Below are 16,782 nucleotides of genomic sequence, written 5' to 3'. Positions count from 1 at the left end.
TGCGCAGACTGGCGACTCATGTTGATACTACCACAAAAAATTCTCCCTTTTTTGCATGAGACGTTTGAGTGATTTTTGGATATGCATATAAAACAAAACAACAATTTTGCTACAATTTTAACGATACCAAATATATGCCCAGTTTTTATTTGACATTTTTATTTCTAATTTAAAATGCAATACAATTATGCATACATGTAATGTTTCTATGTGTATTTTATGTCTTAGATTAAGTTTTTACGTACCTTTTTATATGTAAATAGCTTTTTGTTTTAAGTTCATTATTTTATGAAGAGACTTTGATCTTGCTTTTAATATTTTCATTTTGTTAAATGTTCTTGCCGTGATATGACCCTGGTCGCCGAAACGGCATTAAAAACCAACAATCAATCAATCAATCAATCAATCAATCATTAATTCTGCAGTTGCTTTTATTCATGATATTGGTAACATATTATTATAAATCAAATACACATTTTAGTTTAGTAATATTGACCATGTTCCTTCTGTACACCAGAAGTCTCAGAGAGTGCATTCATACACAGGTGTGTGTTACGGTTGATACATTATTCTAACGAACAATTCAAATTCATCAAGAATAACGATTTCCAACTGAAGCGATTCAAGGGCAGATCCAAAAGAGTTGGGGTCTGTTCAAAAATGTTCTCGACTAGAATTGCTCATTTCTGATAGTTGTTGAAGAAAATAAAACAGAAACTGAGAAGAACGTAAAGTCAGATCAATGTACACAAAAAATAAACAAAAATCTCCGCACCCAACCCTACACTGAAAATCAATACATGCATCAATTACCAGTATACATGAAAGCCTCGTGGTCACGGCCAATGATGTGACATGACGCCCTTCTATGTAATGGACACAACTATGTTACAATTATCAGGATGTAGTTGACACGCGTGTGGCTTAATTTATACCAAACAGCTTAGACTATAAATTATTGACCGAGTGCAAATAAAAGGTTCAGGGTACATCAGGCGTTGTTCATAATAGCGTCTATGAGAAGAAATTACATTTGCTAATGAAAAAAAGTACTTACTATATCGTCTGTATAATAAGTACTTTATAAACATATGCCTGCACTTGTACATACATGTAGAACATGCCTTGCTATTATAACCTTACAGCCACCGGGGCAGGCCTGTTTTTTTTCACAGATATGATCGAACACAAACGTGATCGCAGGATGCACCTGCAAAAAAGTCTGTTTGGCACAAAATAGAAGCTAAAACTTTCTATGAAAAGATTCGAAAATACGGTAAATATCTTGCTTAGAAATGTAAACATGACATCGCTCTGCAATTATATTATAGTATATCCAAATACTATAACTTGGTTACATGTACGTATTTACACATGACCACTTAGAATTTGCATGTACATCCATTGATTAAACGGAACAACAAAGTCATTCGTTGGGTAACTGTTTCGATTGATATACGGACTGGCCCACGTTCGCTTTTAAACTACAGGATACATTGCCGTAGATGGCGAAATAAATAAAACTAGAGGCGGACCCGAATTTTTTAGAAACTTTTAAGCGAGGAAATTTATAGAAAGGATTCCACGCTATTATAAGAACTATTTGCCTCCTATTTTACACAAAATCATCACAAGTGTCCAACAAAAGAAGAAGGCCCCTCTCTATGAAAAAAAACTAACACGAAAAAAAAAACGTCAAAAATGTTAAATCAATGAGATTAGACAAAAACAAATACATTCAATTAAAACAGAATATATGATTAAACGCAAAATAAGTTCTGATAATCCAAACATATCTGATTAAATGCGGAATATGTTTAGTCAGTCTTAAAATGTCTGAATAAACGTAAAATAAGTTTAATCAGTCCAAAATACGTCTGATTAAATGCAAAAATAAGTTTAATCAGTCCAAATACATCTGATTCAACGTAAAATAAGTATAGACAGTCGAAAAGTGACTTACTGGGTCATGTTTTAATTTACACAGCCGATACAAAAGACTGTACCAACTTTATCAGTCAAAATCAGTCCTTTCGTCAGTCATTATCAGTCATATATAGACTTATCTTTGGGAAGTCATTTAACCATCTGTTAGGCCACTCTCTGTCCATTCATTGGTCAAGATATTTTCGATGAGCACAACACTTATCAGTTACAATACGACTGACTATGATACGGACAGTCATTTTTTTGTACAGTAGTGTATGGTAATCATATGATGCAAACCATATCATTCTCATGTGTGGTACATTTGCCTGTGTATTCAATGGCAGAAATGGCCGATGATTGGTAAATAAATATATTCTATTCTATTATTTTCTATACTATATAGCACATTACTTACGTTCCGTCTCTAATAGTTCATCATATAATGCTTTTTTAAGTAGCAATCTTTGTATGAATCATGCAAATTCTGTAAAATGTGATACACCTTAAAAAAGGCTACATATTTTTATCTTTGTTATTAAGTTGCTTTATAGGTCTATGATGAAATGTATAATTATTCATTCCAATTTGTCTACTCATAGGACATAATCCACATGGAATATCCGATAGTTTCTATAGTATTTTAGTGTCATTTACAGAGCTATCTCCCTTAATGGAGAATTTTACTGTACATTCTATATAATTTTTATATCCTATGAACAAGGGTAATATGATAACCCACATGTTACTTTCTGTTTACTATGACATTTTCATAAACAAAATATCAAAAATAAAAACATGTAGGCTTTTCAACCATGAATCATATTTTGCATGATTCTTATTGTTCATTCCTTTAGCTAAGGTTTCGTGTCCATATATTTGTTAGCAGTCCTTTACATAGGGATTAAAATGCATGTATGGATTATTCAATTAAATATGGCACCCGTACATTGGATTAAAAGCTAGGTTTCTCAGGGAGATTACATAATTGTGTATATGCAGGAAACCAATCGTAATTAAACACTACTACTACAAATAATTTTCAAGAAATTTCAACAATTTAACCAATTAAAGTCGCACAAGTATTCAGAGAAAGCATCATAATAGAGCCTTATGTGACTTTTATACAGGTAGCACACACCAGTTGAGGACACTTGTACGTTTCATTTTTAGTGTGTACATGAATTATACTCTTAATGGTTCACGCGTCACAAGGTTTAATCCATTATTGCGTTTTATACAGTACGGTTGTCTGTACTCTAAAGATTATTATGTTTTTATGACAATGAATACATTGTGGTTTTGTTTATCGAATTATCTACTAATCATAGTTACTATTTGTGACGGAATGTTGTGTATGCTGGTATCATGTAATTTACGGACTACAGTCGTGATGTGGAGTAAAGGAATGGAGTCTAAAGTAAAGTATCGGAGTGAAAACAACTGAACATTTTTACAGTTGTTTACAAATTAACTGAGATTTTTAACCGATGTTCATTATTTACTATTTGCAAATTAAGTGTCTATTTAAAGTTAGCCCGAAAGCCAAACTTATATCATTGTTATTTACAAAACAATGCGGTAGCACTAAATTCAAAACCCTAAAGCACCGAGGCTTCATTCCTTGTATTAAGCATGGTAGCTAAAAAATTAGCTTTGATACTTTGTAGAACGTATCGGTACTGAATATGAATTTCTATTGCGATATTTCATTATTGAAATATCTTGTATATAATTTATACACAGCCAAATGTGCCACATATAATCATATGATGCCCGATTCATATGATAATCATATGGTAATCATATGAAAATCATATGATATTTATCATGTGGTAGTCATATGATTATCATATGATTCTCATATGATAATATGAGCTTGAAAACATATGATAATCATATGTTTGTGAAAAACATGTGATTATTATATGATAACCATGCGATTATCACGTGTTAACTGAAACATATGACTATCATATGGTGCTCGATTCATATGCTAATCATATCAGGCGCGTAGCTGCCGTTAGGCAAAAAAGATTTTGCCTGCACTTAATTTTTTTTTTTTTTTTTGAGATAAAATGCATCCAGGAGAGGCATAAATGATGCTCTAAAATGCTATCTCCGCGGAGCTTCGGGGGGGGGGGGAGGCTTCGCCCCCTGGACCTGCTGGGGACCTTAAGCGGCCCCAGACCCCCTGCCCTAATTTTGCCTACACTTCAATTTGGCCTCAGCTACGCGCCTACATATGATGCAAACCATATGATTTTCATGTGTGGTACATTTGCCTGTGTATTTCTAGATATTAAATTTCCTTCAGATTTGATTTTAAAGCTGCCGATGAGAGGTTTTCTTGAAACACATGTACGGCACAAAGCTGAAAATTGCAATATTTTTGAATTTGGAAACATAATTAGAGACGGATATATTCCGTGTCGTATCAACCTAATTAACTTTATCCGCATAGCTTTTCGCTGTGTTATAATTCGGCACCCGGTGCCTTCAAACATATCCATAAGGAGTACAGAAAGTACTCTAACAAACATTACTTGAACAGTTACTTTTTCAATTCGTGTAATATATCTTTATTAATGCATGAACTCCCCATTATATGAAGACACTATATGCTAACAGTATGCTACATATGTAATTGTCTTATAAACACTTATCTGTTTATAAGAATGTTTTGTTTCTAAAATATAAACTCAAATATATACCAAAGACACACACACGCTCACGTGCAGGCACGAGACCGCAATTAATTTTCAAGTGCATTTTAATATACACATTTGAGCAGATTAAAAAAATTCCACCAGCGCAAACTGAATAAAACTTCTCTGGCATAAAGATATGTACAAACAGGATTTTATATATAAATTGTAGAAAATTTTACCATCATTTTCTGAAATTAATACATATAATTCGGAGATGGGGTAAACATGACAAATGAACTGAGTTAAAAGTCCTAAATTTTAACCTTCTTCCACTGAACCAAATCACAACTTTTAGTCAGAATTGATTAATGAAAAAAAATCCCATGTAATTTTAACCTATTTTCTACCAATTAGTGGCAAAACTTCAGGAAATAAGTTTCCAGTAAAAATATGAAAAAAATGTGGAAGGCACCTACTATCAAAGTTGGAACTATATACAACGAAAACTAAGGGGAATTAATTGTGTTCTCGTACCTGCACAGGTGTAGGGAGAACTCCAAAAAAAAGGACGACCCGACAGATCCACTCGAACGATCCACTTAGTGTTTCCATTCCAATAACACACTCTATTGAATACGTGCCGAGTACGATGTAGATGAAATGCATTAATTGGGACACTTATTCCCGACCTGCGGACCAACATTTTGTCAACATTTTTATTCCCCTTTGGAGCAGGTGTCTATTCGGAACACGTAAGGTTTTCCATCCGATATCGACGATACTTTAGAAAATCTCGAAAGTCAAAAGAGAATTTCTTGTTCTACTGACTCTGCCATAAATTTTCTTTACCCGGGATACAAAGAAAATCATCCTTATGTAAACTACCAACAAATTGAAACACCCTGTAAATTTTAGAAACACCGTTGTGTTTGTCTGCTGGGGATTCCATTTTCATTCGAATTACCTCTTTTTTTCTGCACCGAATCCGAACATCGATTAGAGTGACTTCGAAATTACACCTGCTCTTACGGGAAGTAACTCTGCAAAAACAGGATAAAATATGACTGCATCCCGAGCTCCGCAAGTAGGGAATATCGTCAATTTTGCTTTTTATAAGTATAAGTGATATTGTTCTTATTACTTATTTTTAATTTATTTTATTATTCTGTATTTAGTTGTATAATTTTGTATGAATCTTAATTAACTTTAGATTAATTTATTAATGAATCGTTGTAATCTACCCATCCGGGTCATAATAAGCGATTTGTTCACCGTGGTTTTCCTTTTTTCTTCCGTCCACCCCACACGTGACATTGTAAGAGGACACTAACCATACCGGTTATTTCATGTTCTCTTTGTGTGGGTCTGTTTTCTCTGTCTTTTCCTTCAAATATATTCTTTTGATTTCTACCCGAATCTTAGCTCCCTTGATTTCTCCTTGATATACTTTTATTCATCAAGTTCGGACTAACATTTAATATTCGATGAGCGCAAAATAACTTGCCACGTGCTTTTTCTAATATCGGAAAAATCCTAAGGAACTGCTATTATAAAGGTTGAATAAATATCAATTTTGTTGTTGTTGGGAATAACCTGGCAACCCGGGTAATATTTTCGTTCCACAAATTTCTCTAAAATATAACCCCGGGTCGTTAGTGATGTCTTCTGTCGTTTGATTAGCTGAGCGGATATGAAATCATTCTATTTATTTTTATACGTTCTAATATTCAAATTTAAAAAAAGAAACGTTTGAATATTTCTTTTAAATTTCTTAGATTACCTTTCCATAAAAATGCACAATAAATAAGTTAATTTAGATAATTTCATCTTGGTTTTTACATTATTTCATAAGTAGCAATTTAGTCATATATTGTGCATATCCATCGGTGGTGACCTGAGTCTATATTTTCCACGATCTTAGGGTCGATTATGACATTGACCAGGGAACCAGATTGTTGTTGGGAAAGGCATTACTTAATGTCTATTTGATAGTGAACTTGCTCCTTATAGTCACTGTATATTTGTATGTTACTAATCGTATTTTGTGATCTAATGTTTATCCCGCTCTCATCGTACGTACTGGTACCATCCAGGTATCTCTTAATAATGGGTATCGGAATTGAACAATATCGTATGAGAGTGGGTCTTTTCAATTTATCAATGAAACACCATAGACACCGGCCTTTGACATTGCTTGATGTACTATATATATAACTGCTCGCCATACATTAGATTAACTCCGTTATTACCATATATTTAATTGTTACTGTTAATTATTAGAATGTAATCTTTTCAATAACTCTGTGTAAAATGCAATACAAGTCTTTTTCACATTTTTATGATTTGTTGTCAAATTCGGTTCCGTTTCTACATTTAAATGTACAGAGTTTATTACCTAAGATAGACCTTATATCAGCTGTCCAGCCAAATACAGTGAGCTAGATATATTGTCGTTTACTGAAACCTGGTGTGAAACCATATGATACTGATGACTCTACAGAATAAATTTAATATAAAAAACCATTTCGTAGGGACAGGGAGGGGAGAGAAGAGGGGATATGGTCATAGTATATGTCAAGAACAACGTTAATGACACCAGGCGATCTGATTAGAATTACCTAAACTAGGAGTAATATGGACAATTAACGATACGTGATAAAAAGGTTTTATATGGAACTTTTGATATCCAACCTCAAAGTAATAATGGTATATTAAATAGGATAGAACGTTCTATCTGTCTGCCGTAAATAATTATTCTTGTGACAAGGTGATATTAATTGGCAATTTTAATGATAAACAAGGTTAACCTTACTCAAGAAAAAATGTATTTGTGTTACATATAGTTTGGAGCATTGATAAAGGATCCAACAAATTTTACTGAGATTTCATCGTCAGTCATATACCATAACCAACCAATAATTCATTCCAGCGTAGCATATGGCTGTACTGCAGAGGCGGTTATGATAATTTTTGTCAATACTTGCATGTATCAAATAACGATTGGCATCGAGAATTTTTGTCAGATGATATTGACCGAATTGTGTCTAATTTTTCTGACTTCATCTTAGATTCGGCTGGTGAATAGGTCCCAAACAAATTGGTAACGGTTCGAAGGGTGCATTCAAGGTGGTTGACGAATGATCTACGGAGACTGATCCGTAAAAAGAGGCGTATGCACTCAAAAGCGCGACGTACGAATGGTGAAGGTAACTGGCCCAAGTTTAGACGTGTAAAACAAATTTTACTTTACAAGTACGGAATGCTCAACAGTGCTACTAAGCTCAGCTTGTAGATGAGCTTAAACAGAACCACCAGTCTGCTAAGACGTTGTGGCAGATATGTAACCAAATTTACAGGTATGAAACATCTCAAAGTTGGTAAACCTCTGTTACAAATAAATCTTACCACCGATGATACTGCAGAGTGGGCGAGTTTATGAGATTTTCGTCTTACAAACGGAACTAGAAAACTCGAACACCCACTTTCCTTATCTTATCATAGGTGAAAAGTAGATTAACGAACGCGTAATCAGTGAAGCCGAGGTCGGAGATGTGTTGAAAAGCTTAAGGCTAGAAACCACTAATTCCACTTCCCATAGGCTTCTATGCTAATTTCACAATATTCAATGGCTTCTCTGGACTTTACCTTAACTTTAACCTGCAGAGGACTACATATCAGCATGATTCTACATATGTCAGCTCACAATCCTTAGAATGGCATGTGGGGTTAGCAGACTTGCAGTGCAGTACTGGTCACCGGAAGTGAAGTGTCTATAAATAGCATGGAAAATCCCAGTGTTTTCACAAGATAGGGGTATATTTAGAAATCATTATGGCGATTAGGCTTCACATCACAAGAAGCAAAATGCACCTATAAAATGTACAGAAATGTTTTTCCTTTCAGAAACTGTTTACATTTTTTACATGAGATGAGAACTTTATTCACAGCACTATGAGGAACAGGGGTAATTTCTGCGTAGGACTATTTTTGCGTACGTTCCAAATGCACATTTGTTGAATTGGTGGTCTGTAACCTAAATACGGGCAAGACTTCCGGCCCTGACCTTATTAGCCTTAGACTTCTCAAGGTCGCATACTCCGAGCTGAATAGTCCATTATGTAGAGTTTTCAACCTCTCTCTTTCTCTCGAAGTCGCTCTTTCCATATCTATGCCGAAAAGAGCAAACATGACGCCAGTTTTAAAGAGCGTAATTGCGCGAGAAATTAAAAATTATCGCCCTTTTTCACTACCGAGTAAAGACAGCAGCTCTATCAATGAGCATCTGTATAGGCGAGGTCTAGTGGCTAGTCCAAACTGTATCTACGGACATAGAGAAACAAACAGCCACTTCTTACTTGATTGTAACAATTACTCATTGATTCGACGTAACACTATACATACTTCGAATTTTCATATCGATATCAAAATTCTTCTCAAAGGGTCTGATGCCCTTACTTTGGAACAAAATACAGATTTATTATTTAAGGTGCAAACTTACATTTTAAAAAGTAAACGATTTGTCAATGCTTAGTTGTGTTTATACATATATATCTTTGTATTGTGTGTTATCTTCTGTGAATGTTAGCTCCTCGATACCCTTTTTGTATACTTTCCTATTTATCCCTCTTCATGTTAACTGTGACATTTATAGTGGTTGTATCGACTGAGGATGTTAGGAAACAAAGCAAATGGCGACAGAAAAAACAACAGAAAAAAAAATAGACGCAAACACAGAGTGTGTCTAGCTATGCTCAACTTTATTTCTATAAACTCTACCAACCCGCTGATATCATGTCACTCTAAGTCTTTTGACAATCTCTAGAAAAGGAATGATATCGTCATCTTGATATGGTAAACATATATACTCATATGGTACTATCCTTCAAGTTGTAGAACTCTTCTTATTTCGATATGACCAATCTATTCAAGTCTTTAAAAAATAAAATGTAGAAAGTTAATCAAACAAATAATTGAATTAAATCTATAATTAAGGGGCCACCTAACATCTGTAAAATTTATTTGGCTTGTTTAAGGAGGCACAACTAGGGTAAGGGACATAACTCTTGACACCAATGATATGTTTGCATCATATTCAATTTCACGAAAGCCTTTCAAGCTTTCATTTGAAACAGAATGAAATCAATCCAAGTTACATTGACGCTGACATGAGACTGATGAAAAGCTTTTGTTTAACACAAACGTTCCAATGATTTGTAAAAGTTGTGTCCCTTAACTTTAATCTATTTCCTTAAATTTAATTTTATTCAGTGTTTTTTTATGATAAAAGAAGAAAAAAAAATTATAAATTTCAAGAAATTGTAACCACATGTTTTATATTCAACATAAAGTAGCTTCGTCAACATTTAATCGCTTAGATGCTTTGAGTTTGATATCGGAATGTCACAGAATAAAACGTTTTGCTGATTTTTTACAGAATTATTTTCCTTAGGTGTTGTGTAACCCCCCAAAAAAAAACGTTAAAATTGTCCTTCGGCAAGTATATATTTCTTTTAAAATTATAATTAAAAAGTATGACTGACGCAAGTTACGCATAATATATTTGAAACAGACAGGAAATGTGCCTTATACGCCATTTGATTAAGTCATAATTTGCTGCACGTCTTCTAATTATTAATGACTCTTCATATTAGCACCTTACTTTGTCATTCATTATACGAATGAATTACTCGTTTTAGTGGTTTTCGCAAACAAATTGTTTACTCAATGAAAGTACAAAACTACATATAAAATGTATTGCTGTATATACTAAACTTTAAAAAAATCTCACATCTTTTCACAAATAAACCGGAATGGATACGAACAGTCGTAGTCATTCCATTTAAAGTTTAACACAGTATGAAGGTTAATACAGTCCTGGATACCACCGTAGTTGTTCGGCTGTCCGGATGCCCAGTCGGAATTGAAAATTTGTGTTTCGCTAGATGCCCAGATCCACCTCGATTGTTTCTGGCTGTCTGTTCCACCGATCCAAAATGCTTAAAATAAAAAGTTTTTCACTATAAAATAGAATAGTTAAGTTCCACTCAAGGTTACAATCATGCAAAATGTGATTCATGGTTGGAAAGACTACACATTTTTATTTTTTATATTTTGTTTAAATTGCTACATTAAACATTAATTCACCATGAGGCTATTCATATAACCCTTGTTCTTATACTATACTGATTATATAGGTATATATTATAAAATTATATAGAATATATTGTAGAATTCAAGGGAGATAACACTAAAAATGACACTAAAATACAATAGAAACTTGTATTTCCAATATGGATTATCTCGTAAGAACATACAGATTAAAATGGATAATTATACATGTTATTATATATTAGGTATAGAGCAACTTAATAACAAAATTAAAAAATGTATCCTTTTTGGGGATGTATCACATATTATAGAATTTGCATGATTCTTACAAAGACTGCTACTTACGGATATATCGATTTAATTATCGGACGGGTAAACAGTACCAGTTACACATAAAACAAAATAATTAGTATTTTGCTTCCTCGAATCCAAATGCTTTACGTTCATAATGGTAGTTTTCAAAATTGAAAAAGGAACACATTATGTTGGTCGATCACGCCATTCGGAACAATCAAAGAACTTTCAAAAAGTATTGTAAGCGATGCAGTTTGTATATGTTTTTTTTAATCATGTTGATACCGTAGAAAGGACAGCTTTTAATCCAGAAAAAAAGAAAAGAAAAAAAAAAATTAGAACCAACAGATAGACAAAATTATGGACGTCGGGTTTAGGTAAGTTGTGACTCTTTGCAAATAATTAATGCGGTTTTCATTACATATATCAAAATTTAAAAAGATTAATCGAGGGAACTAAGATTCTTGCGGAAATCGAAAGAAAATAATGCAGAGACAAAGACCAAACGACGAAACAGACGCACACAACGAAATTATGAAATGACAAATACATACAAAGTAACATTCATGGACCGAGTGCACCGGTAGGGTTATTGTACTCTGCTTTTCTAGAAACACCCGCCGAGTTGCTCATAAAAAGTCAAGTCCAGGGCAGATAAAAGAGGGAAAGAAAACCATGACAGTTGAACAAATCAGTTCAAAATTTAAAAAGAATATTATACATAAACTCACAGTATCCTTTATTCATTGCCGCAGACTTTATGATATTAATTTCGTCTGTAGTATGAGGCTCTGCCAAAATGGTATTTATAGAATTGCAATAATTCTACAAAAAAAAAAACAAATACAAGGATGTTAGAAATATATTTTGGGTAAATTCGGACTTTAAACTTTTATTGTCTATATTTGTTTAGCAGACAAACATAATGATAATGGTTGATCAAAACATTCTGTATATCCATCATTTCATTAATCGTTTCGTCAAAGGAATTTATCTGTATTGAAGCTGAAATAATTCAGCATAAAAATTAAATGAAGTTCTTGGAAAATTCCGTTGTGTTTTAACACTTGTATTCTAACATTTTTATGGTGGTTTTTGTTGGTCAGCGTATTGTCTTATTACATCAAATATTGTAACTAGCTCTTTTGTGACTAAAATCGTACAAAATTCGTTCCATATATATAAGAACATACCTTTGCATTTAACCAGGCAAGTGTTATGTCACTAAGGAAGTAACACTTGTTTTTAAATTTAAGCCATCCAAGCGGACATTTTTCTGTAAATATTAAAACAGATAAGTAAGTGACAGGTTGTCTATTCGCGTACACAACTGTGCATTTATAGGATTGCTCATTTAATTGTGTTGATTTGTACGTATTATTTTGGTTATGTTATATACTTTGTTTCTACAAAAACAGAAGACGCTTACCATACCGGTGCACCTGGTCTATGCTTCCAGTTTTTAGTGGAATCTGAGTTGCTCATTTTGCTTTTGTTACTTTGTATGTATGATTTTAGTTACTTTGTGTTCTTTGTTGTGTATGTCTGTTTTCCTTGTCTAGTCTTTGTCCCTGGATTACATTCTTTTAATTACTGCTATAACCTTTGTTCCCTTGATTACTCTTTCTTGTGTGTGTCTGTTTGTCCTGTCTGGTCTCTGTCACAGAATACCATTACCGCTTGAATCTTGCTTCCCTTGATTTCTCATTTATGTTTTTAAAAATTTGTATTGCAATGTTCTTGTAGCTCTTTCGATCTTCCACAATAAGTTTATTTGCAAAACATTACAGCATCCATTATATTATTTCACAGTTCAATAATAATGATCAGCGGTAACATTCAAGTTCAAAGTTCACCCTACACGATGCATCCAGCCCTTTCAGAAATTGCAAGCAACTTGCAAAGTCGGGAAAAAGTGAATAATTTTACGCGACGTTATCCGATTGTCAAACAACGTATGCCTTGAATAATACCCGAGAATGGCCTGCAGCAGTTTGTCAGAGAGGAAACGAACACTTGACACTGCTTGGAGCCCGAGGTAACATTATCAAAGTGAAATATTATATTCCCACACAGGTAGCATCTACGATCGAGAATTCAAATTTGTTTACATAATGTTGCTGGTTACACAGACTTAGCTTACGACAGAAAATGCATAAACAGTGTCGTTCTCGATCGTCAAACAGCATATTTCGTCACAATTTTATGTTGGTACAGTGCAATTCTGGTCTTACATCCCACCCCATTCAGCTGAAGGTCTTCTGTTGGAATTATCTACAAGGCTCTTGCCATATTAAAGAAAAAAAGTTTGTGGATTTAAATGATAAAATGTACATGTAATTTGTTTTACCTAGTTCGATACAGATATATTCATGCTGGTTGATCTCGACACATTTAGTTCTCTCAGTCTGGGACTTACATGGGTTTGGATAGCACGAATTTGCACTCTGAAAATAAAATACGCTAAATGAGATACCTTTTTTCCCAACCAAATGATTTAGAAAAAATACATGCTTACTGATATTATAACATGGTCAGATTAGAAAAATGTCACCACAAAAAAAATCCTTCGTGGAATCTTTTAAATAATAATTGATGAATGGTTTGCAACAAACAAGCGTTAATGTGTTTTATGTTGGATGTGCGTAGCAACAGTGTGTTGGGCGACTCTGTTATGAGGAATAATACATTGAATTTTACTTCTTATATTGTCTTATTTTTTATTATATCATTTTATAAATAATATTGTATGCATCATTTCGGGTCTTTATTAAGTCGATTATTTCTGTTTCTGGAACAGAGTGATGTTCAAAATAATTAAAACGTTTTATGGTCGTTATCATAAACTTTATAATTTATCCATCTGCACTAGGAGACCCGATTTGTTTAAAAAGTCATAGCCATTTGAAGAGTAGAGTAACCCCTCCCTCTCCCGGATTAAGATCGTTGGGAAATAAGCTCTACATAAATTGAAAACATAAAGACATACTTAAGTAAAATGACAAGTAAAAGTATTGAATTGAAGCACAGCGATCTTCAGTAAACTTGTAAAAACGAGAATAATTCAGAAATTGCAGATATTTGTATTACTAGAGAGGAAAATGATGAGCTGAAAATGGAGTATTTGAAAAAAAAATGGCGGTCACGTACGCCAATGTTGTATTTGACTTTTATAGACACAAACAAAACAGCAAACTCAACAAACAGTCTAAAACAAACTTATCCGGAGTCAAGACTGTCTTCTTGAAAGAGATCAATTTGTTCGGTAAAAGTCCATCAAAAGAATTTTTGCTTACCCATTACGAATTGTACAAGGCGATAGGTGACAATATAAAACTCCAATTCATCAGAGGTATACAAAGTGTTAGACAATACTGGCACATCTATTTAGACAATAAAAATGACAGGCTCACACTTTTGACAGAAGGCATTACAAGACAAGAAGGTACAACTCCATGAATAAAACCCAATGAATTAAGATAGAGGCGATATAATTATGCAAGAATTCAGAATATTCCCCACTCGGCAGATAATGGCATTATTGATAGGGAACTTACTCTGAAAGACATAGAAGTACTAAATATAAGCAGGGAGAGATTAAAAGTAGACAAATTTCTGACAAACTGTTATACATGATTTTCATTTCCACTCAGATCATAGTTACTTGATTACCCTATGAGAGAAACAGAACGAAACACATTCTTAACCACAAATTACATACATTTGGTCAACGCCAAAAACGTAAGCAAACAGTTTCAATATATTTCGCCAACCCACGGCCTGGCAAAGAATTGATTCTCTGTTGTCACATATTTCTTTTTATTACAATAACAGGCTTTTTAAACACTTGTCGGTTTGATGTCAAAAAAAAAAAACAAAAAACTAACAACTAACAAAACTGCAAAAATTTTGGTGACTTATCTATAAGTACTATTTTTGATAAAGACGAGTGTTATAACATGACATACCCTGATCCAGTTGTGAATCTTAGTAAAGTACGATCCTTTGTTATAGCGTAGATTCATTTCCGGGTTGACTTCTAGCAAACATTCGCACTTGAGTTCGGAATGAAAATAATTTAGTGCATTACACGTGCTCAGCATCAAACAATAGTTTACACACATTTTAGGACCAATATTATTCTTTGCTGAAATGAATTTTGCATCACTGACTCTGTCTTTTTCATAATGGCCACCACTGACCGCAGAGACATATGCTGTTTTTAATTCGGAATATACTATCATAAATTTAAGAATTTTAAAACAATGCTGTGATCCAAATATTGATAAGAAAATCATGATTACGTCTCTTCTCCGTTTTGACACTACACCCAAGCGAAGTTCGTTATACAGAATGAACAACATATTGCTAATTTAAAAGTTGGTAATTCCACTGCTTATCAATATTTTTTTTTTCAAAACGAGAATTATATTCTAGTTTTGACGATAAATGCGTTTTTATTGTTTGCATGATATGCATATGAATCTTTTTTAACGTTTAATTGATCTTAAATCATTGTTCATGGAGTTTTGCACAACTCATAATTCAATACTTTTTGTTTGGTTCCCGGAAAAAATCTCCATTTACTGCATTGATGGATAAAATGAAATAGAATGGATTGAATTAAGCTGTTTTTTCTAATTCCCTATTGTCAACTTTCCTTTGATCTCTGGCAACATCATTTCAGCACCAGCGTATGAAGTTTTCATATCACAACCCATACGTTATGCCAAAGCTTGCCGTAATTACGCCGACTTTTTGTACCGCGCTAGACTTCTTACAATAAAGCTTTTAAAACAAGGTTATGTTGCTAAAAGTTGAAGTCATCACTACAGAAGTTTTATGGTCGTCATCATGAACTCCTGGATCATTACTGTATATTTATCTGCACATGAAAACTGATTTGTTCAACGTGTTATAGATTTCCTTTCCTGTTTCGTTTACCCCGGACTTATTATGAGCACCTCGGTGGTTATTTCTAAAAAAGCAGAAGACGTTTCCCTGCAAGTGTACCTGGTCCATGCACCAAAGTTTTAGTGGAGTCCGAGTCGCTCATTTACTTTTGTTGCTTTGTACGTGTTGTTTTGATTGTGTTATTTTATTTGTTGTGTGTGTCTGTTTTCCATGACTAGCTTTGTCCCTGTATATATTATATAAAAGTCAGACAGGACACATGTTCATAGTCGACAAAAATTGTCACACACGGGCATAATCATAGTCGATAAAAGAGTCACACAGAAAACATGATCATAGTCTATAAAGGGCCACACATGACATATGTTTATGGATCTATAAAAAGGTCACAAAGGATAAATGTATATAGACGAAACAGGACACATGTTCATAGTTTATGAAAGGGTTACACAGACGCATGTTCATAGTCTATCAAAAGGGGCCACACAAGATACATGTTCATAGCTTCCCGAAAGGGTCCCACAGAACTTATGTTCATGGTCTACCAAAATATCAAACATGAAACATGTTCATTGTCAACGAAAGGGTCACATGGATACATGTTTATAGTCTACAAAAGCGGTCACACAGGACACATGTTCATAGTGTACCAAAAGGGTCACACAGAACACATGGTCATGCTCTACCAAAAGGACACAAAGGACACATGTTTATAATCTACCAAATGGTCACACATGAAACATGGTCATGTTCAACCAAAGGGGTCATTCAGGACACATGTTCATTGTCTACCAAAAGGATCACACAAAACACATGTTCAAGAATATCAGACTATTTTTTTTGCCCCGTACAGGTCCGGGTGTCAAAAGAGTAGGCCTGCATCAGCGAT

The 16,782-nt window shown here is 33.8% G+C and overlaps 1 protein-coding gene across 2 annotated transcripts; it reads right to left on the bottom strand.

The window, feature by feature from the left end:
- Nucleotides 1-9,313: 9,313 nt before the first annotated feature.
- On the bottom strand, nt 9,314-15,432 carry LOC148598220 (uncharacterized). 2 transcript variants are annotated; one of them, XM_088561941.1, is made up of 6 exons: nt 14,948-15,432; nt 13,330-13,426; nt 12,173-12,255; nt 11,711-11,804; nt 10,350-10,573; nt 9,314-9,507 (listed from the first exon to the last, which is right to left on the bottom strand). In XM_088561941.1, exons 1-5 carry the CDS (start codon nt 15,341-15,343, stop codon nt 10,362-10,364), a joined length of 882 nt encoding a protein of 293 aa, XP_088418067.1. In that variant the 5' UTR covers nt 15,344-15,432; the 3' UTR covers nt 9,314-9,507; nt 10,350-10,361. The 2 variants fall into 2 exon arrangements, with proteins under 2 accessions (XP_088418067.1, XP_088418066.1); XM_088561940.1 differs by having other exon boundaries at nt 10,366-10,573; nt 14,948-15,429.
- Nucleotides 15,433-16,782: the final 1,350 nt, after the last annotated feature.

This window comes from Perna viridis, chromosome 14 (genome assembly GCF_037379345.1).
Source record: "Perna viridis isolate PV_CMFRI_1.1 ecotype Kerala chromosome 14, ASM3737934v1, whole genome shotgun sequence".
In the NCBI taxonomy this organism is placed as follows: Eukaryota; Metazoa; Mollusca; class Bivalvia; order Mytilida; family Mytilidae; genus Perna; species Perna viridis.
The sequence above is the reverse complement of the archived record's forward strand: the minus strand, read 5'-3'. Positions and strand labels throughout refer to the sequence as shown.